The sequence below is a fragment of the Uncinocarpus reesii genome, genomic scaffold (genome assembly GCF_000003515.1).
Source record: "Uncinocarpus reesii 1704 scaffold_1 genomic scaffold, whole genome shotgun sequence".
NCBI classification, from domain to species: domain Eukaryota; kingdom Fungi; phylum Ascomycota; class Eurotiomycetes; order Onygenales; family Onygenaceae; genus Uncinocarpus; species Uncinocarpus reesii.
Genome location: NW_003052500.1, coordinates 2,025,665 through 2,052,216, shown reverse-complemented (window position 1 = coordinate 2,052,216; position 26,552 = coordinate 2,025,665). Strand labels below are relative to the sequence as shown.

Below are 26,552 nucleotides of genomic sequence, written 5' to 3'. Positions count from 1 at the left end.
CGAGGGATTGGCCGAAAGTCTGATGAGCGGGTTCCTGAGAGGGCGAACCATGGATGGTTCCCCAAAAGTGGTTGACGGGATTACACCGTCCATTGGGGATATTTATAATTAGAACAAAACAACAAAACAACAAAACAAGAACAATACAAACCGAGGCCGCGGAATATCAGAGCATGTACCGAAACCCCTTTGGAAGCTGCGTAGCCGTATGCTCTCCAGCCTCCTCGCCCATCAACCTCACTCGCTCCTCCGCTCCCTCCCCCTCCCCTTCCATCTGCTCCAGCTCTTGATTCTGCCTCACTAGATACCAGCGCAGAATCACCGCCATCAACCCCGCCACCAGCTGCAGGGCGACACACAACCCCAGCGCCAGCCGATAATGCGGCGCGTCCCGATCCCGATAGGTATACGGCGTCCAGATGCCGGCCGTGTTACCCACCGAGTTGATGAACGCGTAGGCGGTGGCTCGTTTGGCGGGGGGTCGGGGGATCGCGCTCGCGATCCAGGAGTAGCAGGTAGGCACCATTGTGAAGACAAAGCTCATGAGGAACAGGGAGAAGTAGCGCGGCGCAAAGGCGCTGGTGGTCATGAAGATGGTGAATCCGACGATGGAGATGGGGATGGGGTAGATGAAGAACCAGAATCGATTGCCGAGGTGGTCGGAGATGTGGGAGTGGAAGATGTTGTAGATGAGGATGAAGATGTAGGGCGGTGCGACGAGGAGGAGGGAGACGGTGTCGCTGAGGCCCAGTGTGGCGGTGAGCGTCGGGAAGAAGTATTGGAAGCCGCTGGCGCAATTGTTGGCCATGAAGGCGATGGCAAGAAGGTAGGTTTTGACGTCGGTCATGGCGAGCTTGAAGCCGACGAGCTGGCTCATGCCCCCCGTAGCATCAACGTCTGCTTCAGCAGCTTCGATAGCGAGTCGTCGATTTGCGACCCGCTTCAGTTCGGGCGTCAAGAGCCTCCATGTGTCCGGGAAGTCGGGCAGGATTGCACAGATGAGCAACCCCATGGAGATGGTGACGGTTCCCTCTGTGATATACAGCCATTGCCATGCCGAAAGCCCGTATTTTCCGGCTAAGCCCTTCAATATGCCCGCCGCGACTAAATTTCCAAATGCACCGCTCAGTAGTGATCCAGCGTAAAAGATGCTCATCCGGAGCGTGAGTTCCTTTTTGGTATACCATTTTGAAAGGTAGAATAGCACGCCAGCGAAGAAGGGCGCCTCTGGTGATTCGAAATGTTAGCAACGAACTAGAAACGTATCGATGCCGAAAGCCTTACCCAAGAATCCGAGAACAAGCCGACAGGCCAGAATTTGCGGATAATTTCGCACCAGACTCGTCAACGCTGAGACGCAGCCCCAGGCGACGGTGAAGAATCCGAGATACAAAGACGGTCGACCAGCATAGTTGAGCAGCAGGTTTGAAGGGACCTGCATGGCGATATAGCTGATAAACAGCACGGACAGACCGGTCTGGTACTGCGACGGAGTCAGGTTAAGGTCCCTTTCGAGACCTTGCAGCCGTGCAGAAGCATAGTTGTTGCTAATAGTCCCGTTAGAGAAGAGAAAATGCCGGGAGAGTTGGAGCAGAACAGACAAACCGATCCATGTAGTTCATCAGATAGACAGAGACGACGGTTGGCATGATCAGCCTGTCAATCTTCCGCAGCAGTTTCTTTTCCAGCAGCAGTTCCTCTGGAGTGAGCTCTCCCAAGCATCCAGCCGTTTCCAAAGGCACATTGGCCTTGGTCGGGTCCGAGTCGAGAGGCCCGTCATCACTGTCCATGCTGGTTCATGTGCCGCGGGCACTTCTGGCTGCTAGGGATGAATTCTAGGTGCAGACATGGAAAAGGATGCTCACACAAAGGCAATGTTCATGTGTCTGGGCTGGAGAGACACATTTCGAAACTCGAAGACGTTGGCATAGGAGAAGGTGACAAAGCGTCGTGCTTCGCTGCAACAGTCTGTGCTCCATTCTTACATGTTGGCAAGTATGTAGACTGTCACAACTTCACTCGACGATGATGCTAATAATTCTACAAATAATGGCTGATGCCATGCGCGGGAGTACATTTTGCTACAGGCTACACTCATAGCTGGACCTCTGCTTGACAATAACCCATCATGACAGAGACCAAGTCAGACACCAGGGCACCACTTATCTCCAGATTCAATGCTGACAATCTGCGCGACGGCCTGAACACATCACACCAGATCCAAAGAAAAACAACATCCCACGGCGCACCGGCGATCAGTGCGCACATTCACATCAATCCGTTTATTTTCGAACAAATTCAGGTTCCTTTGTTCCCAACATGACCAATGCTCATGCGTCTGTGCTTCCTGTGCAGAAGGATATGCGCTGTTCCTGGATGTGCATGGTGGCTCTTTCAGGTACAAAAAGGCGCATTCATTTCTGTGCTGGTGGCATGCTGGAAGAGTGATACAAGGACAACACGAGAACGTCAGCCTGGATGAGTTCAGGGACAAGATGTACGGAGTATCGGCTGTCGATCTGTGAAGGGTATGACGGATCGTCCTTGATGTCGGTGACGCAGTGGGGCAATGGAAGATATTTTTGTTTTGGGGATCGACGGTAAAACAGAGCCGGAAGACGCAACATCAGAGATACTGCAGATTTGAATCGAGAAATGATATTACGCCTTACGCGTCTATGTATGCAGAGCACCCAGATTAATGGCATCAAAGTCATGTAAACCAATGTCACCATTCAAAACAAGCAACAGGCGGCAAACGCCAGTCCCCATGTTTAAAGTTACATTAAGAATTCATGAGATTAAAAAGTTATTCACGTTAACACACACACCCCAAACCCCTTGTATACATCTTCCCCAAGCCCATATTCACAATCCCCATCTTCCCGCAGATATTAGATTTACAAGAGGAAAGCAACGCCGAGAACACCGGCAAGAGCAGCACCGGCACCAGCGACCATGCGGGAAGCAGCGCCCGTGAAGTCTGGAGGAGATGGGACGGTGGAGCTGGGGACGTTGCCGGTGCCAGCTGGTGGTGCGGGAGCAGTGCCGTTGGGGTAGACTGGGGGCTCGACTGGAGGAGGAATGACACCAGTGCCAGAGGGAGCAGGGCTGAAGAAGGGGGGTTAGCTATGAATTTGATATGCAGATTTGCTGAAGCACTCACCAGTCGTTGCACTCAGAGACAGTGGAGGTGATGATTGGGCGGGTGACGGTGCATGGGCAGTCGGTGATGGTGAGGGTGGTGGCCTGTTTGGAGATTGTTAGCAGCGGACTCCCTCGCATCGTCCAAGATGCATCGCTCACCTCAGTCACGGTGTAGGTGTTGGTGCCGTGGGTGATGGTGGTCGGGCCGGGGCAGTAGGTGGTGTACTGGGTGACGACCTCGGTGATGACACTGGCACCGGTGGGGTTGATGATGGTGGCAGAGGCGCCGGCGGCCAGAGCAAGAGAAGCAGCAACGGAGAAACGCATGTTGGCGGGAGGTTCGTTTGGCTGAGTAAAATCAACGGCACAAGATCCAAAAGGCGAGATGGGTATAAAGCAAGCGAGGCAGCTTTCGAGAAACGAATGTAATCGGTTGAAGAACCGGAAATGAGTGGTGATGGGATGAAAGAGTGTTGGTGGATGGAGAGAAGAGAGAGAGAGAGAGAAGAAGAAGGGAAGAAAAGGGAAGACGACGGGGTGTTTCTTATTAAAGGTCGCCCGTTGTTGCTGCTGGACGGGCCCCCCGGCACCCCTGGGCCCAGAGCCTAACGACGCCAGGGGGCAGCCAATGGAAGCGGGCCCCTGGCGAGTTCTTTTCTTTAGACTTTTTTCTTTTTCTCTGCTTTGCTCGCGAATTGTGATAGGACATCCAGAGAGTAATGTACACGCAAGACACAGCGGTTGTTGGAATCACGGCTGCAGGGCTTGGACCATCAGCCAGTCAGTCATGCAAAACACCTGTTCTGTTTTGATTGCAGTTTGTTTCGTTCCATTTCAACAGCAGAACAATCAGTACGGAGTACCACTAACTACTCAAGAACTACTCAAGACTCAACACCTAGACTCTGACTCCCCAGCAAAGCACAACAAATAAATATCTCCGTCTCGACTCTCTTGGTTCGGGATCGCCTGGTCCATCGCCTCGCTTTCGGCCTTAGTGTCCGCACGAGGATCGCCCAGCATTCGATAGTCCCGCGCCACTGAATCCAGGAACAAAACAGCCCCAGTCCGCCTGTGTGATTCGCCTCTTCATTTCCACCCAAATCCCCACCCGAAGCCGTCATTTGTTTCTCTTCCCTCGCTGAAGCGAGAGACTTTTTGGCTCAGGGCATCTCCTCAGAGTCTCAGACCTTAGACGGCTCTGATTTAATATCTCGCCACTGGTCGCGAGATGGCGCTGCTGAAGCCTCAGATTGAGGGCTGATGGATCCGTGATCCTGCTGGCTCCTTATCTGAGACCAGAGCGCTTGGCCCTGGCATCCAGCCTGCGGTTGGGTTGGGTTTCGACTGAGCAATCTCTGCGCACACCTTTGTCAGTGTTCCACACATCGTTAAGATGGTACACCGTTCTCTCCCGTATGAATCGAGGACCCTGATCCGGGCTTCCGCGTAACTAACCGGGTATTATATCATCCTTGGGATTCTTCAGAAAGGGGAAAAGCAATAATGTCTGTGATACAAGGGTGGTGGTGGTAGCTTTTCATTAGCCGCTGGCGGGGGACAGCATTGAATCGCGATGCATTCAAACGCGGCGCTAATTAATATTCACACCGGTGCTCTGCCGATGGCATTGTTTATCAGGTTCTGAGAAACAGAAGGATAGGACAGTACTGCGAAACATCTATTGCCCAGAAACCTAGGAAGTTCCTACGGAGTATACGCTAGAGGACTCTCTGCTTGACTAGATCTAGACCAATATCTCTTACTCCACGTTCAAAGCATTCTGCTGCTAAAAAAAGACCAAACGTCGTCTCCCGACTGTTCAGTAATATATCAACCTTCTGTACTCGACCACCAGAGTTGACACTCTCACCACCTCCATGATAATGATGTTCGAAAGCACAGATACACGTTTGAGCGATGGCTGAGCGTTGTGACCAGCGTTCGAGGGGGGCACCGTTGCCAGTATCTGTGTCAGTATTGCATGATATTAAACAACTCAAGAGCAAGAATCGAGTGATTCCTTTCGCGATGAAGCGACAAGGCAGAACACAACCAGATTTCCAATCAGAAGGATTCAAATTGTCCTTGAAAGGATGGTGAAGTGGGCCCGGGACATATCAACACCGCCCGCCAGACCAGTTGACGCCAACGGGAAAGACGAGTGCTGGGAACTGCCGAAGAGGCCGTCTCGTCATCTTGGATTTAGTTGTGTGAAGAGAAGAAGAAAGAGAGAGAGAGAGAACAGTCGCTGCCCGCGGGAAACTCGGTGACAGGTCCCGTGACCCCCCGCTAGGCCCAGAGCGGTATGGTGTTCTCCGGGAAAGCAACTTCGGCCGACAAGAGTGGGATGAAGGGCACCTTGCTGTGAATTCGTTGCTGCGACATCTGCTCCGTTGAAGCAATATATTCCCGTGCGTGAACCTTTGAGCTTGCTGGAAGAACCCAGTTCAGTTCGTCTCAGTTGCCAATGTCTGTCAATCGCTGTGGTCGGCAGGCTGCGAAGCTCCTCCGGCTCTCTGGCGGGTATTCCAAAGTCGCCGGCGGTCTAAGATGGAGTCAACCAACGAGACGGGCGGCTCAATGGCAGAGCTTTGCGTCGGTGCACACTGACGGGCATCAGAATGTACGCTCTCAGCAGGGGTTGCAATTCGTCAAGCGGCTGCTAATTTGTCGTTCTAGATGCTGGCGGAGAAGCTCGAACAAGCCGATCCCACCATCTATAGCATTGTTCAAAATGTACGCATATATCTGATCTTATTGCTTTTGCCTTTGCTTTCCAGATGGCTAACTATGATGCAGGAGAAATCTCGACAGAAGCATTTCATCAACCTGATTCCCTCGGAGAATTTCACATCGCAGGCCGTCCTCGATGCCCTTGGCAGTGTTATGCAGAGTCAGTCGTTTTTGACAAATGGTGTTTGGCGAAATCTAACGTACCGGCAACAGATAAATACTCCGAGGGATATCCAGGCGCGAGATACTATGGTGGGAATGAATTCATCGACCAATCCGAACGTCTCTGCCAGCAGCGCGCCCTGCAAGCATTCGGATTGAACCCAGAAGAATGGGGTGTGAACGTGCAACGTGAGTCCCGCCCACCACCGTATAGCCCGGAGAGTCTAGAAACTCATATCTCACAGCTCTATCCGGCTCTCCCGCAAATTTCTACGCATACTCGGCTGTGCTGCAACCCCACGACCGTATCATGGGATTAGACCTTCCTCATGGCGGTCATCTTTCCCACGGCTATCAGACCCCCACGAAGAAGATCTCCGCCGTCTCAAAGTATTTTGAAACCTTGCCGTACCGCCTAGACGAATCCACTGGCCTGATCGATTATGACAAGCTGGAAGAGATGGCTAACTTGTACCGACCGAAACTGATTGTTGCTGGAACATCCGCTTACAGCAGGCTGATTGATTACCCACGCATGAAGAAGATCGCTGACGGCGTTGGTGCGTATCTGTTGAGCGATATGGCTCACATTTCTGGGTTGGTTGCCGCCGGTGTCGTCCCCTCACCATTCCCGCAATCTGATATTGTGACAACCACGACGCACAAATCCCTCCGAGGACCCCGCGGGGCCATGATCTTCTTCCGCAAGGGTATCCGCAGACGAGACGCCAAGGGAAATCCCATTATGTATGACTTGGAAAATCCCATCAATGCCGCCGTGTTCCCCGGCCACCAAGGTGGACCCCACAACCATACGATCACTGCTCTTGCTGTTGCTCTGAAGCAGGCTCAAAGCCCTGAATTCAAGACATATCAGCAAAACGTCCTGGAGAATGCGAAGGCGTTGGCCGGACGTCTCGGTAACTCTACCAACAGCGGCGGGCTTGGCTACAACATCGTTTCTGGTGGTACCGACAACCATCTTGTTCTCGTCGACCTCAAAAATCGTGGCGTCGATGGTGCCCGTGTTGAGAGAGTCCTAGAGCTTTGCGGTGTGGCAAGCAACAAGAACACCGTCCCAGGAGACAAATCGGCCATGAAGCCTGGAGGTCTGCGAATGGGTACACCTGCCATGACCTCTCGCGGTTTCGGGCCCGAGGACTTCTCGCGCGTTGCTGACATCGTGGACCGGGCCGTCATCATCACACAGAAACTGGACAAGGCGGCCAAGGCTGAGGCTGAGAGTAAGAATAGGAAGAACCCCACAAGTTTGAAGGCATTCTTTGAATACCTCGGAGAAGGTGAAGAGATTTCAGAGATTGTTCAATTGAGAAAAGAGGTTGAAGACTGGGTGGGAACATTCAGCCTTCCATGGACTGAGGAGTAAATCTTGATCGCTTTAATGGTGCGGCATGGATGACGGATGATGACTTTGCATGTTCCCTTTTTCTTTTGATATCTATTATCCCCCTTTTGCAATGCTCTTCTTAACAAGATGCGAGATTTTGCTATGTGTTCTGTTTAACATGTACAAAACAATAAAAGACGCGGATGGATTTGTGCTGATGTTTTCTTGGAAGTAAATATATATATATCGATTCTCCTGGGATGTTGTTTTTTTTCATGGTATCTTTTTACATTAGGCTCTGCCACTCTTTTGTCCTCTTTATCAGCCGCTATATGGATTCTCAACCTGTGCTCCTGATTGCTTGTCCCAATCGCGCTTTCCAGAAAGGTTGAGATTTCTAGAAATCCCCCTTTTTGCCCTGACCTGCAGCCAGGCAAGAAAGAAGACCCCAAGACTTTTGCTGCATGGTTTCTGGCTTTGCTTCACATATAAAAAAGGATTGAAGACTTCTACTGCGGGTTCTATACAAACAAGACTATTTGCACGGACATACCGTTCTAGTCTCGCAGATTCGTTCTCACTCTCCAAGAGTCATTACACTCATCATGTCCCACTTACACGATCTCGGAAGCCCCTCTCCAATGCCATCTCTACCCGAACCACTGATGCCCATGCCCGATCCCTGCATACCACCCACCAGGCCGCAACAGCAAAACGGACAAGGACAACCCAGGCCAACGCAAGACGGCTTCACCACCGCCCTCGAAAACCTCATCCGCACCCTGCGCAACACCGCAACCTGCCTGGCGCGCTTCCAGAGCGAGTTCGCCCGCGAGACGGTCTCCATCAGGCCGTATGCCTCTGAGGCGGTGCTCGAAGAGCTCTGGACCAGCAGGATCTTCTACTACGACAATCCGTGGGAGGCGATGGGTATGCCGGTGGCGCGGAGCCCCGGGTCCAGCGGTTCGGACGAGGGGATCGAATGGTGTTTTGGCGAGTGTTTTGTGCGGATTGAACGGGGTTATGATGCGGTGATGATGTTGACGGGGGTTCCGGAGCTGGTGGTGGATGAGAGCGGGAGTGACCGGGGGGACGGAGGGAAGAGGGGGGAGGTGCGGAGTTTGGATGGGTTGGTGGTGATGTTGGAGGAGTGGTATAGGTCGTGGGACAATATGGTAGCGAAGATCTATGACCACAGCTCGCATACGGCGGACCTTGTACGAGAGATTGAGGCGTTGTTGGGTTGTTTGGAGAGGAGCAGAAGTGTATGGGCGAAGGGAGCTATGGAATAGTGGAAGGGAGACGCCAGGTCTGGCGTTTTATCTTTGAACATTGATCGAGAGATATCAATTCGTAAGTCCTGGCCAGTCTGAAAGTTGTCAGTCGATTGGAGTTAGTACGTCGATGGGTTGAAATTGATTTACCAAAAGTAGTGCGCTCTGCATTTTTCTTTGTAACTTTTACTTCGTCTCCGACTCTGATAGGAGCACCATCACAGCCGTTGCCTAGAAATCCGTAACGTCCAAAGATTGGACTATATTTTGTCCCTTTATCGACCCTCCGATCCTTCATAAGCTTCTTCAGGACGGAGCCCATTTCTCCAGTCCCGGGGGCCCCAGCGTCGAGATCAATATTGATACTAACACATCTCGCGCAATTGTTTGTCAAGGTCAGCGTGATATCGCCATCCACCGTCAATTCAGCCCAGAAGTCCTCTTCAAACTCCTCGGGCGCGCCGGAAACCACGATATTCGGCCGAAATTTGGTCACATCCATCGTTTCGGGCAATCTCGCGGATACGTTCTGCAAAGAGGTCTCGGAAACCACGAGATACGGCGCGACGTCAGCAAAGGTGATACCCTCTGCACCGGTTGCGTCGCCTCCGGCCCAGCCGGCGAGGGATGCAACGCTTTGGCTGACACGCGAGAACCAGCTGCTCTGGGTTGAGTGTTGCGCGGTGGTGGGAGACATGTTTCCCAGAAGGGGCCTCCTGTTTTCTCCCAGGTAAGCAAGGACGACATCGAAGCCAAAGCGGCTGGAAAACCAGGAATTATATTGTTTTCCCATGTCGTAGGCTTCTGTGGGGCTCTTGTGCATGACGACCTCGAAGACTCGCAGGCCATCGACACTGGGCTCCAGGGGAACATTTAGCGTTTCGATGCCGGCAGTGTTGTTGTCGCCAGTAGAAGGCACGTATGTCACCACGATCTGCCCGCGTTGGTCTTGGGTATCATCGGGAAAGACAATGTCTGTCCGGAACAGAGCCATCTGCGGAAAGCTGGAGACGTGCATGTTGGTCAGAGTGCCGTCCGCTGCGTCTACTTTGAGCAGCATGAAGCGCCGGTCATGAGGGAATCCATGACTTGTCAATCTCGACTCAGCCAGAGCGGTTGGGCGGAGAGATTTGATGGGATAGACGTAGAGCTGTGGCAGCAGTCAGTACGGCTCCTCCTCATGGTGCTGTTGTGCCTGAACCCCGGCGCAGAGAGCATATCAGCAAGGGATGCTGGTGGGCTTACCTGGCTTATCTTCATGGTCACGAGCGGGCGGTGGTGGTGACGGTGAGCAGGACAGGTCTGTGATGCTCCGTGAGCCTTGAGGTGCAAGGCGTCTTCACTTATTAATAGTTGCTATGTCCCGCTTCATGGATTCTCCTCCGACTCCCAATACGGAGTGGTGACCTCGTTGGCCTGCTGCTTTGTCAGCTCTTGCAGGGTTCGGGGTTTTGTAGCCCGTTTGGGAAATAGTGCGATGGCAGCCGGAGGCTGGGCAAAGCTAGAGATGTGCCGTTCATGATGCAGCAGCTGGATCATGAAAGACCTTCAGTATCATTCTCTTCTTCTTCTTCTTCTTCTTCTTCTTCTTCTTCTTCTTCTTCTTCTTCTTCTTCTTCTTCTTCTTCTCTTTATTCTAGTCCTTGGTCCTTGTTCTTCATACATGATGATGACTAAGCAGCACAGCCACGGGCGCTGGTCACCTGATGCAGACTGTGCCACATGTGGCTTGGCGGTCTCCCTGTGATGTCATCGACACTGTGTGACCTATCATTAGGTATCTATTGATGGCGACGGCGAGGTGCAAAGTGTGACCGGTGAGGATGGTCTTCTGGTGAGATCAGCCGTGGCTCCTGTAACTAAGGTCGAGAGGATGTGGTGGCTATCGTCGTCTGGTAGGTTGGGAACCATCTCCAGACTGTAGAATCGGATAGCAAGTCACAGCCGAGTGCAGACCATGGGTTTGATGCTGGCCGTCAACCGAATTTCCCGGTAATTCAATTCCAGCAGAGCATCGCGACGTAAAGATCGAGCCCAACAAAAGCATTGTGCGTAGGGCTGCTCGGTACAACCGCCTCGTCCGCCGAAGCGCCCTGTGCCTGAGACCCTTGGCCTGTGATTTGTCTCGACCGTAATCCCTTCACCCTCCATCGCCATCCTCACCAACGGCGTCGTCATTCGAGCCGAGTCAGCCATCATCTCGACTCTCAGCCACCGCTGCTCATCTTCTTCTCTCTCTCTCTCGATCTTGATCGCCAAATTATCACGACGATTCCAGACTTGCGCGCGTGGGGTTCAGCCGTTGATCGGTTCTTATCTAAGGCTGTTTTTCCATAAGGCTGAAAAGTCCCCATCAAGCACCGTTTGTTTCCGCTTCTGACACATTGCCGCCTTTCACCATCCCGCCATGGAGAACATCACGGCGTCGACCGTGCGCCGCAAGGATACTACAAAAGGCCCGCCGTTACGAATACTATGTCTAGGTAAGTAGCCGCTGGCTCGATTCCTCGCGATCGTGAAGGCCGGACGGCCCTTCCGCCGATCGAGCGCTTCTGCAGCCCACCCTCGCTCGCTCTTCCGGAACCCCAGCTAACTTATCTCATTTACTCTGGCTGTAGATGGCGGTGGTGTTCGCGGCTATTCGATGTTGATCATCCTCCAGGAATTGATGTATCGAACCTACGTCGAGGCCGAAGGCAACGCTCCTCGCCGTGACCAAATACCGAAGCCATGCGACCACTTCGATCTCATCGCTGGCACCGGAACCGGCGGCCTCATCGCTTTGATGCTGGGCCGTCTGCGTCTGGACATAGAGACATGCAAGAATATGTACCCTCGCCTGACGAAATACGTCTTCGAGACCGACAAGACCATTGCTGGCATTCCCTACCGGTCGACCTTGTTCAAAGCCTCCAGGTTGGAAGAAGCGATCCGTCGGTGCGTGAGAGAGCATACGTCCTCCGAGTCAGAAGGGAACGACGGAACGGTGCCGTCCCTGACGGGGGACTATGCCCTGATGTGCCAGTCGACCACCAGCCTCGCGTCCGGCGTGTCGACGAGACGGCTCAGTCGATCCAGTTCACACCTCAGTCGCACTAGGAGCACCCATAGCGTGAATCACCCGTCATCGCCAACGCACTTGTCGCCAACGATGACGAATCTTTTACCTTATAACCCGGCTGGCATGGGGGCGTCAAGATGGGGCAATCCCGATGCGTTGCTATACGACAATCGGGAGCATCGAACAAAAACGTGAGTTTTTTATCCTTTTACAAAAATAGAGACCGCGGCGATAGTCGAACACTGACCTTTAATCTAGAGCAGTAACGGCTTACTTCAAAGGAACGCCTAAAAACGGGCCTCCAACGCTTTTACGCTCGTACGATTCACGAAAAGAACCCCCTCCCGACTTTAACTGCACGATATGGCAGGCCGGACGTGCAACAAGTGCGATGCTACACCATTTCAAGCCCATTCAAATAGGACAGCAAATGTTCCTTGACGAAGGAGGCGGGAAATTCAACCCCTCCCCGCTGATTCTGGACGAGGCGACCGTCAATGAATGGCCTGGGCGAGAAGTTGGTATTTTTGTCAGCATCGGTACCGGTAAGCGGCCTGCGAGCTCCAACAACGTGCGGCATGAATGGTGGGAAGATGTCTTTGAGGACTTTGCGGAAGCGAAGCGGAACCTTATATCCAAGATAGAAGGGTGCGAGACGACCCATCAGTACATGCTGAAGGAGTATCTTGCAAAGAGAAATGTACCAAAAGACAACTACTGCCGTCTAAACGTGGAGATTGGCGTTGGTGAATATGGAATGAATGAATGGACTCGTTTAACGGAAATCAGCACCAACACACGGCTCTATTTGGCGAAGAAGGACGTCCAGAAAATGACCCATGGCGCCGCGACGAAATTAGCCAAAATACACCGGACGCATCGCCGTATCCAAGCGCACGAGGCTGCAGTCGCCGCTGAACGAACCCATGGCGTCGACCCGACGATGCGACCCCTACCTCCACCGCCAGCGCGGCCTGTTCCTCCCGTCCCAGCCGCCCGTCCTCAGCCATCTCCAGACCACTCACCCGCATCTCCACCTAGAGTTCCCCAAGCACCTCCCACGCAACCGGTCTACGAGCTCCCGGCCATCGAACTACCCGCCGAACCCCTTCCCACCCCTCAATTCTCCCTATTCCCAAAACCCCCCAGCCTGTCCAAACCTCTCCCGCGCCTCTCCCCCTCCAACATCTCCCCGCCGGGAAGCCGGCACAGCCAGGAACTCCCCGCAAACCCACTGCCGTACACCACAACCTCCCCGCGCGTAAGCTCCGACACATTCGCTTCCGACATGGCCCCGCCGCGTCCGCCCAAGACCCCGATTCCACAGGCGGCGAGGCCAGTGAACACACATCACGTCAGCCACGGCAACGGCACCGCCGCGCCGGAGAATGTGATTATTTCCATGCCCTCGCCGACCCAGGGCGCCAGCAGGCCGATTGGGATGGCGGATCCAAGCCCTAATAAGTGGAAGTTGCCGTATCCTGACGATGGGCCGCCGCCGCCGGTGAATAAGTTCCGGAAACCGAGGACGAATGCACGAGCGTGATGAAGTTATGCTTTTTATTTTTTCTTTTGATTTCGTCTTTTGGCTTTTTATATTCGTTTTATCTTATTGTCGTGAGAGGCGCATGAAGCATGTATATAAATAAAGCTTTTATCTTCTCGGAGTGGGTTTTTCTTTTCTTTTCTTTACGGGCGGGAAATATTGTAAACTTCTACAATGTTTAATAGCAAGGCCACATTTTCATTTGATTATTTTGGACTAACTTGGCTGAACATACTAGTACTAGAGAGCATGATAGTTTAAAAAACCGATAATCCTCATCTATTTTCATTCTAAAGAGTCCTGCCCGTAATCAGCCACCGCTGAGAAGCCCCCCTTAAAGCCGTGTTAAACATCCTACTCCATGATCGTAACCAACCTCCCATCGCCTTCATCCTCCTCCGGCGCAACCACCACCACTTCGACATTGATGTCGGACTTTTCATCCCTCCCTACGTCCCACGCATCATGTCCTTCCATTCCCCCACCACTGTCCTTACTGCCCAGCTCATTGCCCCCCTCCCGCACTCCCTCCGCCTGCGAATCTTCGCTTCCTGCGGGCTCGGCTATGCCCGCGTCAGACAAGGCGGTGCCCAATCGTTCCGCAAGTCTACTATACACCATTTCCAACACATCGCGATCATCCCCGATCCTGGACCCAACCCATTCGGTCGGAACGTTCCATGGAAACGGGTACCGTCCGTCGGACGCGCGTGAGATGTAGCTCGGGTACTCGAACAGGCAGTGCCAGGCCGTGAAGAGGGAGGCGCACGCCGCGCAGACGGGCTGGGAGCTGCCGATGATGCTCAGTGGTGGCGGGTGGATCTGGTGAGTCGCGAAGAACTGGAGGAGCTGGGTGGGTGGGTGCACGGTGGGTTTGCGGCCCGTGGGGTGCCGTGAAGCGATCTCGCTCAGGGCGGCGAGGTGGCGATCGACGCCGGCTTTTTGATCTGGTTTGATTCTGAGGTCGTTGTATTCAAGTGCCTGGGCGAGAATGGCCTCCCAGCTGCCGACGTCGGTGGGAAGGGTGGTTTTGATGGGTAGCTTGTTGAAATCGTCAATGTAGACTATTTCAAGGGACTTGTCTCTTAAAAAGTGAATTGCTTTGGGCAGCTGGGAAACGCGGATGAGCTGCTCTATTGCGATTTGGAAATCGACAAAGCGCCTGAGATGCGTGGTGATGGGCTCCTCTGGGAATCGAGAGTTAGACTGGTTTCTCGTTTTAGGTCCGTGGAAAACGTCACATACCGGTATCCTGGTTGAGTGCATGCCATTCCTCAATCTTGTCCAAAGCCTCTCTATCACGTTCAAACACTCTGTATGCCGACTCCAAACGGTCTATTTTGGAAACGAAATCTGGGTGTGACACAAGGTCCCTAGGATCGCGTTCTTGCTGGAGGTAAGAATCAGTGGATTCATAAACCCAGTCGAATTGCTCAATAAGATAGGTCAAAGGTTCGAGCCACAAGTAGAAGTTTGGGTCTGATCCATCCAGGCCATCGCCAACGATACTCATCATGGTGGCCTTGAACCGATTCATGTCGGCAATGGAGTTGTGAATGGATTTAATCCAGCCCTTAAAACAGTGACGGTAAACCAATCGCATCAAATCGTGCAGAAGATTCGGTGACAAGCTGGGCTCTTCAACTGTCACCTTCGGGCCCCCTGCCTCTGCCCGGCTGCACTGCTGCTCAAACAGGGTCTTCTTGGTCAAAAAGTCCTCGTAGACTCTGGCGCGTTTCTGCAAGATGTTGAAAACGTCTTCGAGGTAGATTGTTTTCGCCAGCGTGACTTTCTGGTTGGTGGATATGTACGCGACAATTGCTCTCTTCGACGGGTCCTCGTCGTGGTCAACCTGTAGCCCAACTGCGTACATTTCTCCACGGCGTCCATCGAGTAGCACGGTCGCAATCGCATCTTGCAGCGTGAATCTCTGGGAGAACTTGGTTCTTGGCCAGTTGGCCTGTGCCTGATGAGAGTAGCACATGGGCTCGACATTGGTTGTACTTGCAAGGGTGACTAGATTGTTGATATCCCGGGCGAGAGCGGCCTTGCTTTTGCCTTCCTCTGGCATCTTCACCGAGCGCGCTAGAATGAGAGTCGGAATCTCTGTGAAGATCAGATATCAAGAAGGAAAAAAAGGGAGAGACGAATGTGAGTAGCTGTTCTGCTAGCGAACAAGGCAGACTTGTGCGACGAGGAACACAAGAAGAGCGCAGCAGCAAAGAGAGCATCTGCCGGGCAAGGCCACAGCAACGCCGAAAAAGGGAATTTTGATCAGAGGATCAACGTGTGTCGACGACATAAGCAGGAGGGGAAGCCGGGCGACATCACTGCTGTGATGCGGCGCCAAACATACGCCCAAGAGTGAACACTCCTGTGCTCCCTACCTCCACAGAGGCTGCCACAATATCATCAGGTATGTGTCTAGTCGCTGGTTTGTTTTTTACAGGAGAAGCCACTCCAGCAAGAAGTGTTTGAAGCACAGTGAATGGTCCAGTTGATGAACAGTTCTGGCAGCCTGAAAGATGGCAGCAAACTGGCTCTCATGATCCAAGACTGAAATGCAAACAACTGGCACCACCAAAGGAAAGCAAAAGAATGTAGCACCAGGCTGACTGGAATCTTCCCAACACTCATTCAAGGCAAGGAGTTTTGTTTGGCATTAAAGGCATTCACAGCAGGCAACACTGATGCGCCGCGTGGTGTATCTTTGTGCCAGGAACCGTGAATCCAGAGCCTGGGACAGTCCTGGAGTTTCAGGCAGGAATACTCTGGGAAGACCCAACATCCAGCGTCTTCAGGAGAGCCCCGTCCACCTCCTTCTCCTCTGCACTCCGTACATATAAATCATATAAATCATCAGCTTTTGATTTTTGTTGAAAATCATATATTGTGGCTGAATCCAAGTCTGAGCCACTCCGAAAATAGCAATCTGCGCACAGCCACACTGCCCGATAAGATAAGACGTGTTATGTCAGCAGCCTTACGTCATCCCCAGGTCCAAGCTTTTCGCTTCGTTTTTCTCGCTTCGCCGGCGACAACAGTTGGCTTTCTTTTCTATTCTGCTCCCTTTCCTCTGAAGATTATACCGTGATGTGGATGATGGAGCTGACGGAGCTGGGTTTCTCTCATTTCAGTGTCTTGCTTCAAGATATGACTTTTAAGTGACTGCGTGTTTGGAAGCTCTGGGTCCTACCCCTGAATGCCCCCGTCCGATCCCTACGATCCCCTGTCCTTTGCTCCATCCACCCTCGATAATTCGTCGTACCTTATATTCACCTCTGTGGAACGAAAACGGCGGTCTTTAACTCACGTCGACCTCCCCACAGCTGCCACGGCCTGCTTACAGGCCGCTGGTAGCGGATTTCCATCCAACGATGCATGAGCAGCTACTCGATGTCATACCCCTGGCTGCAAGGTCCGGCGGTTTGACGGGCGATGCGAGTAGTCGACCGCCCGTATTTAAAGCCGTCGGTATCTCCCTGGCGGTAGCATCGGGCCTTTTCATTGGAGTGTCCTTTGTCATGAAAAAGGTTGGCCTGCTCAAGGCCAATGTCAAATACAATGAAGAGGCTGGAGAGGGTTACGGATATCTCAAAAACTTCTACTGGTGGGCTGGTATGACACTGATGATTCTCGGAGAAATATGCAATTTTGTAGCGTATGCATTCGTGGATGCTATCTTGGTCACGCCCTTGGGCGCATTATCCGTCGTGGTGACAACCATCTTGTCCGCCATCTTCCTCAAGGAGCGGCTAAGCTTCGTGGGCAAAGTTGGCTGCTTCAATTGCATCATTGGCTCTGTGGTGATCGCAATGAACGCTCCGCAGCAGTCCTCGGTTTCGAATATTCAAGATATGAAGCACTATGCTTCGCGTCCTGCTTTTCTTGCCTATGCTGGAGTTCTCATCGCCGGTAGTGCATTTTTGGCTATTTGGGCTGGCCCCCGTTATGGGAAAAAAAGCATGTTTGTATATCTCTCGGTTTGCAGTCTTATTGGCGCTCTAAGTGTCGTTGCTACTCAAGGTCTAGGAGCAGCCATTATTGCACAAATATCAGGGCAGTCACAATTCAAGGAATGGTTCCTCTATGTTCTATTGGTCTTTGTGATAATAACACTTTTAACTGAGATCATTTATCTAAATGTGAGTTTTTTCTTGGGTAACCATCATTTGTGTGGACTGTCGGTGCAAATCCAGAGGCTGATGTTTGGACTAGAAAGCTTTGAATATTTTCAATGCCGCATTGGTCACCCCAACTTACTATGTGATCTTCACTAGTGCTACAATTGTCACCTCTGCTGTCTTGTTTCAGGGTTTCAAAGGATCTCCAATCAGTATCACCACTGTTGTCATGGGCTTCCTCCAAATATGCGCTGGAGTCGTGCTGCTGCAACTCTCAAAATCCGCCAAAGATGTGCCGGATGCCGCTATATTCAAGGGGGACCTAGACCAAGTGCGAGAAGTTGCCCAGCAAGAACAACCGGAGACAGAGCCGAAAGCAGATGCCATCCGTGGCACCGCTGCTATCATTCGCCGAATCTCAACCCCCAGGCAGAAGATGGAAATGGATGAGATATTACGATATCAGCATGAACGAAAACTTGACGAGTCGCAACAGGCTGGAGAGGATGAAATAATCGAATGGGATGGTTTACGCAGAAGAAGGACGGTCGTGGGATCAGGGGCAGCTACCACACCGCGGAGTACAAAGTCCCTTCACCCACCTCTTGGGATGTCGCGGTTCCCGGACCTTGATGAAGAGTCGACAACACCCCCCAGAACCGGGAGATCGTTTTTGGGTAGCTTCCGCAGTCGTGCGTCGAGCCTCCTACATTCTCCAAGAAAGTCAAGTGAGCATTCGCAAAGTGCAAATGCCGGAATGTGTTCTGTTGAGTTGGATTCTATTCCGGACAATTCAAGGACGGGGGGCAACGGTTACCACAAGTATACGGAGATCAAAAACCATCCTGCCGATGAGCTTCTAGCACCGTTCCAATACGACAGTCAAAGGCGAATGCGAAGTGAGACCCTGGGTTCTGTCAGGTTTGCAGATGATGTGAAATTTAACGATGACCCGCCGACTCCCCCGGTGCATTCATCCCATCGCCAATTCTCCTTCCAGAGACTTTTCCATCGTGAAGCACAGTCTCCCCATGCAAAATCTCCCGGGGAAGCATCCCAGGAGCGCGATAATGGATTTTTCGGATTCCCAGGCTTCAAGGCGCACTACTCACCTTCACGGCCGAAGCACGTTATGAAAAACGCCACTGAGGAAGAAGTGCTGGGACTTGTGAAGGGCGAAACCATGGAAACCCTGCCGTCTCATGACCGGAGCCGCACTCCATCTCCAACGCGGTCTATCTTAGAATCGATGGATCCGAATACATTTGGCGAAAGTCATACGCCAATTGCCAGCCCATCCCGTCGTTCTTCTTCTACGTCGTCCTCTTCCTCGTTGCACTATCAACATCGATTCAATCGTGCCCCATCGTATGCTGAAGGAGATGATGCAGGTTATGGCGCGATAGACAACCCAATCCGCTCCTCTCTACCCGTTACAAGTCGACCTAGTCTCGATATTTCGTCTCGCCAGCACACAGAGCATTCCACTTTGGAAAATGCCCGTTCTTTAACCGCTGAAGCAGCAGTACCAGTGTCCTTGCCGCGATCCACGGTCCAAGGTCGAAGTTTACCACCACTACCAACAGAGGCCGATCGGTTCCATCCCACCCCCTTATCCAATCCTCCACAAGATATCTATACTCAGAATCCAAACATATCTATCCCCCCTCTTCCTCCCGACCCTTGCTCTATCCCGGCCGCCCCGCCGTCTGTCTCTTCCTCCTGCGGAGAGATGGATGTCGAGGGCTACGATGATCACCAAATCGACCCTAGGCATCGTGACCCCAGAGGTTTTTGATCCGATAATGATCGAGCTTTCGTCTAATGAGATGAAAGCTGGTGCGAAATTTGTTCTGATTTTGCCGTTTGCGTCAATCTACCTGCATTTCCTTGGGGGTTGGGGAGTTTTGGCTTTTGTCCATATTTTTGGGAAACTATGTACAATATATACTTGGGGGACCAAGCGATCATATTCGTCTGAATCCCGTATCTCGGGGAGATCCGAAAATCTATCTCAAGCTGGATTCGGTAGTTGAGACCGAACTACGAACTGTATAGTTCCACAGGATCAGATATGGAGAGACTTCACATGTCCTACTAGCTGCACCTTTAACTAATCCAGGCTCTCCTCACTCGAAATGAAAACAACATGCCAGATCAGGCTGCTATTTTCCTTGACGATATAGCCTCCACATGGACTTCATACGTCTCCTTTGCTGCGCAGTAAACTGATTCATGCATCGACTTCAGTTTAAATTGGGTTAGCGTATCTCTCCTCAATTCATATGCGTCAAATGAATATCTGAGTCTTACTCGTGAGAATAATCCATATAATTATGGATTGGATCATTTCCACCTTGTGGACACTTGCTCGGCGGCGGACTACTTGGACAGCCCTGCGTTGGCTCCTTTTGGTATGAAGTGTCTTCAATCTCGTCTCCCGGGCTTGTACAGCCATTTTCAAATGTATGAAACAATCCTAAAGCAAAATCAGCGCTCGATTTAACAGCTCCAGTGTCTGACAATATGTTAGCTACCTAGCCAATGCCCAACTTCATGGACTACAGTCATGCCACGATCATACGGTTGGATACCTCCAGAAACCGCAGAAGACACAATGCGACAGCCATCCTTGATCAGTTGTGCCGGGGTGACTTTCTCAGGAAAATAACAATCCTATTGAAATTTATTAGCTCGCAAAAGACCAAAAGGCTGGTGACTCTGCAAGTACAGTTGGTGCTTACACCCAGATCACCCTTGTTTTCAAGCTTCTTTACAAAGTAAATATTCAGTGTTTGGTATGTTCCCTGCCGGAGGTTCTTTTTCATCTCACGCTCTCGAGTACTGTCTCTGTTGTCGGCCCACATCGAGTTTATTGTCCACTTTACACCCTTGAGATTGAATGAGAAATCATGCTTCTTGTAGGCTTCATTCATGACTTTAAGCTGCGCATCAATCCTGGCGCGCTAATAGGTATGATATTAACATCTGAGAGCACATGAATGATATTATAAAACCCATAACTAACCGGTAAATAGCCATCAATCTCAGATTTGCTCGCAGCAACCACATGAAAGTATGTGTCAATGGCAGTCTTAACCTGAGGTTCAGGGGTCATTTTTTCCTCTCGAGCAATTTCGGGCACCGAAGCGACAAATTCAGGGGAAGGCTTAGAACCGCAGCCCCGTAAGGCTTGCGGCTCGGGCTGGCCTGACTCTGCCAAACAGCAGCCTAATGCCACAAAACAGAGAAGATAAAGCAAAGAATGCATTGAAATTGAGTGTATGTGTTTACAATGTACACTTCACAAAGATACTTCGGAAAGTTCGGCTCAGACTACAAAAATGGGCATGCTTCTTGCTGGGAAGCAGGAGGATATAATACCTCCCAAATTACAGAATTATCGGCTGAATTTGGAGATTTTCATAGCTAGATTACAGTTGAAGATCGCAGTCAGAATTGCAAATTCGGGGACTTGACCGAGGGTATCGTCACGCGCAATCTTACAGTGATATCCAGAATTCCTGTGCCATTCTTTTACAGGATGATAATGCAGATCTGCCATCCCGACATGGGAACGAGCAGCACTGTCTGCATGTATCACATGAAATCAATGGCACCATAAAGTGCAAAGAACAGGTCTGTGCCATATAGCCTGCCTGGAGAGTTCTTGGGATTTGCAAAGTACAGGTGAGTTTAGACAGCCACGTCCATTCCTCACTCTGGTCAAAACTCACATTTTAAATGGCTGGCTGAGAAGTTGCATCAGCTGTTCCATGATACAACTTTGGCTAGCAGCTGGACTATTGTCAAATTCTCAGTCTTCAATTGATAAGAAAGAATCACTCCATGATAGCATTTTTCACAAAGAAAGGAAAACAGACTCAGTGAGTCTTGCTCATTTTTCTTTCTTGCTTGCTTGCACTCCATAAAGACCTACTGTTCTGAACCTCCTATTTAAAGATATTGGATTTTCTACCAATACAGTTTCTCATGGCCCATATGACTGTCCCTTCCACGGACCAGGAGGGTATGGATTTGCCAAAATCTCTTGTGCTCATGATAACATGCTTACCTGGACTATTTCTCTGACAGGTGCTGAAGTTCCGTCCCATGTGAACTTTTCCCTGAAAACCGATGATAACAAGTATCTGGGGGTATATGATTCATCATGGCATTTCCCTGGTGGTAGCTGTCAGTCACAAATCCAACATTGCTCTACATCATGAGCTAAGACCATGCAATAGTACAAAGTGAGGCTTATGATGAGCTGAAAGCCAAAGAAGAGGGTGATCCCGTATACCGAGAGCAACTCCGAAGAGAAGGCCGTTCGCTTGCCTACCCCAATTTTATCTGGGGACCTCCATCCCACCTCCTTATTCAAGCTGAAACGCCGCCTCCGCCTCCAGTACGTCCGAGATTTATCAAGACACTCAGAATTGATATGTTGACCGCACCCGCAGATGCTGGGAAGGAAAGTAGAAATCTTGCAACACTTTTAGGACGTCAAGCTAATAGCAAGTTAATAGATTAAATACGATCAACTTTATAAAATTGAGATAACCGTTTTCGAACGATATGTGATATCTACACCGGTCATTGGAGGCTTCTATCATAAGTCCTTTCTCTTCGAGGACAATGGGATACCAAAGATTACGCCAGGGCCGGCTCCTGACGCGCGGGACCGTTGGGGAAGCGAAGTTCGAATTCAATACCTAGGTCCGGAGCCTGACCCTCCAACCTTTGCAAAGGATGGCGATAAGGTGAGGGTTCAGATAATGGAACCAGGTGCTACAGACCAGGACGAACCGGCACCTCGTGGCTATTTGCATAGGCTTCTTAATTATTCGGTTGGGACCACGCAATATGCGGGTCCGGATTATATCACATTCACGCTGGAGCTTTTGCCGAGCTAGTTAGTTAGCTACTTTTTTCTTTGGATATAAAGCCCTTTTTCGGTGCAATGATATATTTCTCGGAGTATCTAGTTAGTTACGATGTTCTCGGGCTCGAAAATCTCACTCTCAGAATTTGCCTATTAATTGGAGTAAGCTTTATTGGATATTGCCATTGCTCTAACTGACCACAGCCCTGAAAACTTGAACTGACATCCCGTTCATCCTCCGCTTCCATTGGATTCATCCCCCATTGCAAATAGAACTGCCGCCAGCTAGCCAGCCGACCGGCCGGCCATCCATGATATGCGGGGATGGATTGCCGGAGAAGTGTTCCGCCTAATGGGATTGTCGTACAAACCGGTATAGGCCGCCGATGGTATGGTGATCAAAGTTGTTTTGCGCCAGCACGATCATCCGACCAATCTCTCCAATGCCTCGCATCAACTATTATTGGTTCCTATTGCATGCAAGCGGCATTGTATTTGATACCAGTTTGGCCTGCATATGATTTCTGAGATTCCTGGTTTCCTTCCGCTCCGTTTCATGACACTCAGCCATCCACATTGAGGGATCTGTTGGCATTACTGGGTAATGTCACTGGTGTACTCTGGATATCTATAAACATGGCATTTGTACTTCTATGCTTCTCCTTCTCGGATCTCCAACTAAATTTGTTCTCTTTGGAAAGGTAGCCTGGGTGAAGGCTTTTCGTGCTTGTCTCCGAGCTGCAAAATTTTGATTCTTCGAGACATCTGAGCAACATGGACGCACCCAAGAAGACCGCAGCACCATCTGCGACGACAAGCATGACGTTCAATATCTTCTTATATGACCCACAAGCAGAGGTCATAAAAAACCACAGCTTTGCAACTGTAGATGTTGACACATCTTCCCTCTTGCTGAGCGGCGTCCGGGAAGCACTGATAAAGAAGAAAGCATTGGACTGGTCATTGTAAGTCTTCTCCCTTTGATATACTACCACCCTTAGGCTTGCTAACGAAAACTTGTGAGAAAGGCGGTCAAGTTCTTTTTGCAACTACCGAGGCGCTGTCGTCAAAGACACTGTGGCTTTCGATTTATATTGTAAATTACTTGATGAACCGGCAGTAAGGACAGGAAATCTTCTCAGTTTATTAATCCGCTCGAAGCTAATCATTTTGCAGAAACCCAGCGCAGAAGGGTATGCGGACCGCCAAAATATATATTTCAAATGGCACAAGTTCAGAACCGGGCTTGACGACGATACAAAGGAATTTGTAAAGGGGAAACTTGATCTTCTTCTTCCAGTGAGTTAACTACTCCCTTATCAAACCTCGCTACCCGAGACCTAATCCGCCGGTAGGAACACAACCCTCAAGGAATTGACCGGCAGACAGTGAAAGAACTTATTTCCTCATTTGATCCGTCTCGCTGGCAGGCAGTTGGCTCCGACAAGCCGGCGTAAGCTAACCTACCCTTCATTATAGATGTTGTAACTCAATCCATGCTAATAGAGAAATTTCTATATCTAGCAATGCTTCGGCAATGAGTGAAGATGACTGGAAAATGGTGATTCGAAACAATAATTTGCTGAGTGGCTGCTCTGTCTCAATGACAGTTAAAAAGACAGATGACCCAGTTGATAAACTAATCGCAATCCAACTGTCTCGAGCTCCATACTCAGGTATCCCAATCCACATTGATTAATTCTTGGGGAATAGTCTACTAAGTTGTCCTTAGCATTTACCATTGCTAAAAAGGAGGAGTCGCAGCTCGCCACAGAAACGACTACAGAAGATGATCTTGATCCCGTGGATGTAAGTGGAAAGAAACTCTTAAGAAATGCCGTGATAGTAAGGAACGGGGGCTGACTTAGATCTCAGCTTAAAATACCTCTTTTTCAAGTAACCGATAGCTCCTTTGTTGAGGTTATGGAAACAAAGTCCTTCATATCAACTATGTTGGCTGGTTCAACATTTTCACAGACAGACGTGGAGGCCTCAGTGTAAGTTAACTTTACCCAAACAATGACCTTCAACAGTATTTGCATTGCTAATAAATTCCTTACAGTGGCGGGGGGTTTGGAGGGTTTTCTGGAGCTGTGAAAGCTGGCCTCAGTACATCAGACCAGAAAGTGTTTGAGCAATCAACACAGGCATCTACAGCTATGATGCACATATCCTATAATGTAAGGGAACCTTGGGTTTTTCTCATCCTAAGATGCATCTCACACCGCTCTAATAATAATTAGTTCCCTCGGGTTACTCTACATCTTGACCGTGAAACACTGCAAGTTCGGAAGCAGTGCGTCGATGATTTGAAAGGAATTGACAGCCATGACAAGTTTGCAAGATTCCACGAAAAATATGGTTAGTATTTTTCAACGCGGCTCAATCATAACGGGTTGCCATCATATTCTGAGAAGCATATAGGTCATATCTTTCCACAGAAAGTTTTACTTGGAGGATGCCTTTACTTCCAACAGTACTCGGACTCCTTTGGGGAAGTGTCAACGGAGGCAAAATCCAAATCTCTCAAGGCGGCCGCAAGCTTATCCTTCTCGTCTCCATATGTTCAAGCCGAAGTTAGCGCCAGCCATGCTAATTCCGAAAGCTCTACTTCGGGTGAAAATAAGAGCGACTTTCGCAGTTCATTGACCTGGCATGCCCATGGTGGCAACACATTACTATGCAACAAGTATGTGACTTGATAACAAGCATAATCATTGATAATTGCCTGGAGCACTTGCAACTAACTCCTTATATCTAGTCCACCAGAATGGTGCGGAACTGTCGGCGACTTCCAAAATTGGCGGATTGTTCAGGTGAGTTAGAGCCTTGCTTGTGGACGGTAACTTGTGATACTAACTGGTTTACGCAGCAACGAAACCCAATTGCACTACTCAGCTTTCTTCGATCATTTAGTGTTGAGCTTAGAGATGCAGTGGACAAGGCATTGAATTACCGGGATTAGGGCCTCTGAGGAAGATTTCACCCATTAACTGGGTTCATCATTCATCAACTGAACTATTTTCGGGAGTGGGTTAAATGTTGAGAAGGGGGCATGAGAAGTCCCTACCACCTTAATCTAGATTCAATCTAGTCTTTCGGAAAAATTCAAGTCAAGTCATTCATATCCTTTTGAGAGGAGAATCAGATGGTGCGCTTGTAAGTTGTACCTATATTGTGAATAATTCCCATATAAACCCTCCGCTAGGGTCAAGGACTGTGAATTGGGTCAAACCCGCAAAGGTTGAGAGTCTATGACCCAAAACATCTCCTGCTCCCGGCCCCAATGCTAACAGTTTGAATCCAGATCGGCTTGGATTTACGATTGTGAAAATGCAGCACCATCTGCATCCAGCCGTGCTTTTCCTGGTCATAGTCAATATAAGCTTTTTGATGGCTGGCTGAATTGAACTAAGATGTGCTAACAGTTCAAATCCAAATCAACAAAGATGTGAAATGATACCTACATAGTACATACTCCATGCAAACCGTTTTGCATTATCAACACCCACATAATGCACAAGTTTGATTTAGCCCGGCAGGATACCCACACTGAAAAAGTGGCTATAAGTTGAGGCATGCTGCTGTTTCTGATTAAATCCAAGTCTATATCCGCCAAAGAACACGGCTAATCAGCAATACTAGCCTTCGAATTATTAGCTATGATGTTCTCGAAGGTATGTAGACATACTTCTCCGAGTTCCCCTTCATTTCTTACCAGTACTTTTTTTCCTATTTAGCAGTTGCTTCTGTTCAGTTACATTCCGCTCTGTCTTGCCACGAATGCGACTGTAAACTTTTATTCCGAAGACTGGTGTGAAAACCTTGTGCAAACCGTCAATACGACAGTCGGAGAATGTACGCCGATCGATGCCATTCCGTACTTGACCTTCTATTACACCGTAACCTCCACGGAGAAAAGCTATACGCCCGAACGGTACCACGACGAGTCCTGCGATGAGCATCAGCGTACCATTCCTACGGGTCCCGAAGTGTGTTATTATGATGGCCGCGGGACTTTGACAACCAAGGCCATTAAGATTATCCGGGAGTGAACTATGCTACCGTCCTTTATTAGTCAACGTATAGGGGATGAAAAGAGGGGAATATTAAAAACCTTAAGGGGTGGTGAGAAGTGATGGAGATATCTTGATCTATGTACATAGATACATAGATACCTCGCCTTCTGATAATCACGGAGCGGAGATCGGCTGTTTTGCTTTTACTTACAGGTATCACACGTATCATCAAGTCAGCTTTGCGGTTGCT

General features: G+C 50.2%; 10 protein-coding genes across 10 annotated transcripts; 5 read left to right on the top strand and 5 right to left on the bottom strand.

Annotated features, from left to right (window-relative positions):
• Nucleotides 1-166: 166 nt before the first annotated feature.
• Nucleotides 167-1,790, bottom strand: UREG_00880 (uncharacterized protein; the record flags this gene model as incomplete). The annotated part of the gene is made up of 3 exons (XM_002541320.1): nt 167-1,227; nt 1,285-1,547; nt 1,606-1,790. 3 exons carry the CDS (start codon nt 1,788-1,790, stop codon nt 167-169), a joined length of 1,509 nt encoding a protein of 502 aa, XP_002541366.1.
• Nucleotides 1,791-2,900: 1,110 nt separating this feature from the next.
• On the bottom strand, nt 2,901-3,474 carry UREG_00879 (uncharacterized protein; the record flags this gene model as incomplete). The annotated part of the gene is made up of 3 exons (XM_002541319.1): nt 2,901-3,111; nt 3,167-3,249; nt 3,307-3,474. 3 exons carry the CDS (start codon nt 3,472-3,474, stop codon nt 2,901-2,903), a joined length of 462 nt encoding a protein of 153 aa, XP_002541365.1.
• A 2,456-nt stretch (nt 3,475-5,930) lies between these two features.
• On the top strand, nt 5,931-7,432 carry UREG_00878 (serine hydroxymethyltransferase; the record flags this gene model as incomplete). Its single annotated transcript, XM_002541318.1, has 2 exons — nt 5,931-6,234; nt 6,291-7,432. 2 exons carry the CDS (start codon nt 5,931-5,933, stop codon nt 7,430-7,432), a joined length of 1,446 nt encoding a protein of 481 aa, XP_002541364.1.
• Nucleotides 7,433-8,579: 1,147 nt separating this feature from the next.
• On the bottom strand, nt 8,580-9,685 carry UREG_00877 (uncharacterized protein; the record flags this gene model as incomplete). Its single annotated transcript, XM_002541317.1, has 2 exons — nt 8,580-8,762; nt 8,858-9,685. The coding sequence occupies 2 exons, from the start codon at nt 9,683-9,685 to the stop codon at nt 8,580-8,582; spliced, it is 1,011 nt and encodes a 336-aa protein (XP_002541363.1).
• A 1,389-nt stretch (nt 9,686-11,074) lies between these two features.
• On the top strand, nt 11,075-13,274 carry UREG_00876 (uncharacterized protein; the record flags this gene model as incomplete). The annotated part of the gene is made up of 3 exons (XM_002541316.1): nt 11,075-11,150; nt 11,286-11,919; nt 11,987-13,274. The coding sequence occupies 3 exons, from the start codon at nt 11,075-11,077 to the stop codon at nt 13,272-13,274; spliced, it is 1,998 nt and encodes a 665-aa protein (XP_002541362.1).
• Nucleotides 13,275-13,628: 354 nt separating this feature from the next.
• UREG_00875 (uncharacterized protein) lies at nt 13,629-15,345 on the bottom strand (the record flags this gene model as incomplete). Its single annotated transcript, XM_002541315.1, has 2 exons — nt 13,629-14,461; nt 14,520-15,345. The coding sequence occupies 2 exons, from the start codon at nt 15,343-15,345 to the stop codon at nt 13,629-13,631; spliced, it is 1,659 nt and encodes a 552-aa protein (XP_002541361.1).
• A 1,306-nt stretch (nt 15,346-16,651) lies between these two features.
• On the top strand, nt 16,652-19,196 carry UREG_00874 (uncharacterized protein; the record flags this gene model as incomplete). The annotated part of the gene is made up of 3 exons (XM_002541314.1): nt 16,652-16,892; nt 16,935-17,419; nt 17,493-19,196. 3 exons carry the CDS (start codon nt 16,652-16,654, stop codon nt 19,194-19,196), a joined length of 2,430 nt encoding a protein of 809 aa, XP_002541360.1.
• A 511-nt stretch (nt 19,197-19,707) lies between these two features.
• Nucleotides 19,708-20,516, bottom strand: UREG_00873 (uncharacterized protein; the record flags this gene model as incomplete). The annotated part of the gene is made up of 4 exons (XM_002541313.1): nt 19,708-19,916; nt 19,993-20,074; nt 20,143-20,364; nt 20,427-20,516. The coding sequence occupies 4 exons, from the start codon at nt 20,514-20,516 to the stop codon at nt 19,708-19,710; spliced, it is 603 nt and encodes a 200-aa protein (XP_002541359.1).
• Nucleotides 20,517-21,400: 884 nt separating this feature from the next.
• On the top strand, nt 21,401-22,314 carry UREG_00872 (uncharacterized protein; the record flags this gene model as incomplete). Its single annotated transcript, XM_002541312.1, has 3 exons — nt 21,401-21,428; nt 21,646-21,806; nt 21,928-22,314. The coding sequence occupies 3 exons, from the start codon at nt 21,401-21,403 to the stop codon at nt 22,312-22,314; spliced, it is 576 nt and encodes a 191-aa protein (XP_002541358.1).
• Nucleotides 22,315-23,057: 743 nt separating this feature from the next.
• UREG_00871 (uncharacterized protein) lies at nt 23,058-25,248 on the top strand (the record flags this gene model as incomplete). Its single annotated transcript, XM_002541311.1, has 11 exons — nt 23,058-23,248; nt 23,468-23,582; nt 23,639-23,736; nt 23,808-23,844; nt 23,997-24,092; nt 24,159-24,280; nt 24,346-24,463; nt 24,527-24,644; nt 24,708-24,972; nt 25,045-25,099; nt 25,156-25,248. The coding sequence occupies 11 exons, from the start codon at nt 23,058-23,060 to the stop codon at nt 25,246-25,248; spliced, it is 1,308 nt and encodes a 435-aa protein (XP_002541357.1).
• Between the last annotated feature and the right edge of the window lie 1,304 nt (nt 25,249-26,552).